We start from the raw sequence: 3,318 nt of genomic DNA, 5'->3' as shown, positions 1-3,318 counted from the left end.
CTAGTTGGACAGATACTACTAGTGCGTCGTCGTGTGGAAAATCAACACCTTCTGCATCCTGCTCGGTAAAGCTAATGATGGGTCTAGGTTGGATGTCGGCTACTTGGATCTGGGAGACTAGTAAAGCCTGGTGAATCTTCCTTTTTATTTTTAATTGCTGGTGGCCCCCAAGTGTTCGGATTCGACGAAGATGACATTAATTCAAATCATCTTGGTTGACGGCTCCTCATCGTTGTCTGCATTTCTTCCAGGCTGCGCAGCTGGCTTGTTTAAGTATCTGTCAACCTTTCCTTCTTTCACGAGTTTCTCTATGTAGTTTTTCCAAGTGTAGCAATTGTTGGTTGTGTGTCTGGGACCTTAGTAGAATGTGCAATACTTGGTGTGATCCAACTTGGAAGTATCTCCCTTTGATTGTTTTGGCAATTTGAATCATGGCTCGTTCTTAATGTCGCGAAGGATTTGGTGGATCGAAATTGAGAACTTAGAATAGTTCTTGGTCGCCATGCTTTCTTTGTTCTTGGGGCCATCCTTACGCTTGACCTCCTGCCTGCTTTTGCTGGACTGCTTCATGTCCTCCTTTCTTTGAGCCATTGCCGACTCTTTTCGAGGCTGCTCGGGCATCTTCTCTGTTCGTCGAGCCTCATCCCAAAGTGCATGATTCTTTACTAGAGCAAATGAGTCTACTAGAGTTAGATCTTCTTTAATCATCATTTCTCCGAACAGTGGGCGGTCTGCTGGGAGTCCTTTTTGGAAGGCTGCACTCGCTATCGAGTCGTCGCACACGACGATCTTCGCCTTCTCCATTTTGAACCTCTTCACATAGTCGCGGAGCGACTTCTTTGGGTTTTTCTTCACATTAAATAAGTGGTCGGACTTTTTCTTGATCGAGTGGTAGGATGAGTATTCTTTGGTGAAAACCAAAGAAAGATCATTAAAACTTCGGATGGATCGTGGTGGCAAGGTATGAAACCAATCTTGCGCCTCGCCTTGCAAAGTAATGGCGAAGATTTTGCACATAAGGGCATCCTTGCTCCGATAAAGGATCATCGTGCTTTGATAATGCTTCAAGTGCCTTTCCAGATCTCTATCTCCTTTGAAAGATGTAAAGTGTGGCATGCTAAACTTACGTTGAGGCTCTGCCTGCTCGATCTCGTCCGTGAAGGGTGACCTACTTATGTTGGTCATATCCCATTATAGTGCTTCATCGGCCACTTTGTTGCATTGGAAATCACGCAATCATTAATTAAAAAGTTCCTCTACCTCTTCTTGGATTTGCTTTTGTTGGGATAGTAGAGCTCTCGGTTGTTCCTGGTCTTGTTTTACTGGTCTAGGCTGTTTTTCTATGTTCTCGACTCGTCTACCCCACGGTAGCAGGGTATGTGGTCCACTCTTGACCGACGAAGGAATTCTTGGCAGACTACCAGTTGAACTTGAACCGGACTGAGTGACCGTTTCTCTCCGTCCATCATGCTGCCTACTCCGATGTGATATGAATGATACTCCTTACGGGTCTAGCCACTGGACAATTCGTCTGGAAGGCGGCTCATGTTGATTATCGGAGTGTGGCCCCAACCGCTAATGTATGCTCATTCGTAGGCCTAGTCGAGAGTGCATGCTCTTTCGCGCGCTTAGACGGGAGTATACTCTATCTCGGGGGCCTAATCGGGTATGTACGTTGCTCGAATGCTGGGCTCGTGGTTGGTCGAGTGGCTGCTTGCCAGGGCGCTGCTGGAGAGGCTCTTCGTCTACCCTTGTCCGAGTGTGGGACACCTCGTTTGGGGCACGTTGGATCTTAGTGCTATAGGAGTTGATTCACCAAGGTCGTTTGTTATGCAAGGGCACTCATTAACTCTATGACTTGTCAGCACAAGTGTTGTTAGCCATTTGGATTGGAAGTGCTTGGAAGAAATGTGCTTCCTTGAGCAATGGAAGGGTGGTAAACTCCAGGCACGAGATTTCAATTGGGAAATGTCCAATCCTTGGAGAAATATGGTGAAAATGCCCCTGGCTCAATGTTAGGTCCGGAAGGTTGAGATAGTCTTGGGACGACTTGGGCTGCTTAGGAAACCGCAGGAGCAGGCGGGGTCGTGGAAGCATGCTTGGTCGCGGGAGCAGGCTGCTCAATATTGGATGCATATGAGTGCGAAGCTTAGGTCATGGCTTTGGTGCCATGGGTCTTGGATGGCTCGGCTTGGGCTTGGGCCCATGCAAGCTTTGATGGCAAGGCTCGAGCCATGGTAGTGGTGCCATGGACCTCGCTGCAGGTAGTGGTGATCGTGGTGGCCACCGCAGTGGTTGCCATGGTGGAGCGTTATAGCAATGGTGCCGCTTCTATGACCACATTGAGCCTCGTGGATCGTCGTGGTCCCATTTCTTGAATATTAGAATTTTTGCTTGTGGAATTTTCTAAATTTCTAGCCATTGTATTTCTCTTTTACGTTTTATTAAAGAATCTTTGCAAATACAAAATTCTAAAAATCACGACGTACGAAAAATCTACGAATGGACAAGAAAATAGAAAAACCTTTTGATGCAGGAGTCTTCTACGAGTGTGTGACTCTTCTCTCAATGAAAGCACCAATTTGTGGATGCAAATTTCTGCCTCCTTCTTCTTGGACAAAATTGCACCTACAAAACAATTAACACCTTAGGGTCAAGGCCAAGAACCTCACGCACCCATGATGAATAGGGGGGGAGGGGGCCTTTGGCCAAAGAACCTCCAATGCCGAATTTAGAATTTGGAGAGAAAAGTGTTTAGAGAGTTTTTGGAGTTTTGTAAGAGTGTGGACTTAGGTTTTTAGAGAAAATGGTGTTCAATATATAGAGCATCGCCGGTCCCCCTTTTGATAAAAGGTGGCTGGCCCTTTGGGGTATTTTTGTGCGAAATGGGTGATTTAATTGGTAATTAATGGATTAATTAGGAATAAATCCATTAATTAGCCAATTAACTCAATTTATATGGAATGTTTTGAAGGTTATGAAATAATTACCTTGTGAAAAATATAGGATGAGGATGAATGAAATAACTTGGAATTTGTTACTTATTTTGGGCATTTTTGACTTGATTGATGAATGATTGTCCACTGGTCGCAAGTAGGAATTCCGGTGTGCCTCAAGGGTAATTTTATCTTTTTATTACCCAAAAATGTACATGTCGCATCTTGATTATTTTTGGCTACACAACTATGGCAAACAGATGCAACAATTGCAAGAGGGAGATTACCCGTGTTTCCGAACGCAGTCATGATTACGGTGAATCGAACAAACCGCGGAGGAAGGCCTACAAATCACTGCAACCAGCAAACCCAACACAGACCT

General features: G+C 45.2%; 1 protein-coding gene across 1 annotated transcript; it reads right to left on the bottom strand.

The window, feature by feature from the left end:
• Positions 1 to 429: 429 nt before the first annotated feature.
• LOC125478797 lies at positions 430 to 1,185 on the bottom strand. Its single transcript, XM_048587416.1, has one exon. The coding sequence runs from the start codon at positions 1,183 to 1,185 to the stop codon at positions 430 to 432; it is 756 nt and encodes a 251-aa protein (XP_048443373.1).
• Between the last annotated feature and the right edge of the window lie 2,133 nt (positions 1,186 to 3,318).

The sequence above is a fragment of a genome, unplaced genomic scaffold (assembly GCF_019419815.1).
Source record: "Pyrus x bretschneideri cultivar Hongxiangsu unplaced genomic scaffold, Pyrus_bretschneideri_v1 Contig266, whole genome shotgun sequence".
NCBI lineage: Eukaryota > Viridiplantae > Streptophyta > Magnoliopsida > Rosales > Rosaceae > Pyrus > Pyrus x bretschneideri.
Note: the sequence above shows the minus strand (reverse complement) of the source record. Positions and strands in the feature narration are given on the sequence as shown.

What these genes read in the sequence shown, in the direction of transcription:
- LOC125478797 (XM_048587416.1), bottom strand. Translation starts at nt 1,185, where the DNA reads ATGACCAACATAAGTAGGTCACCCTTCACGGACGAGATCGAGCAGGCA.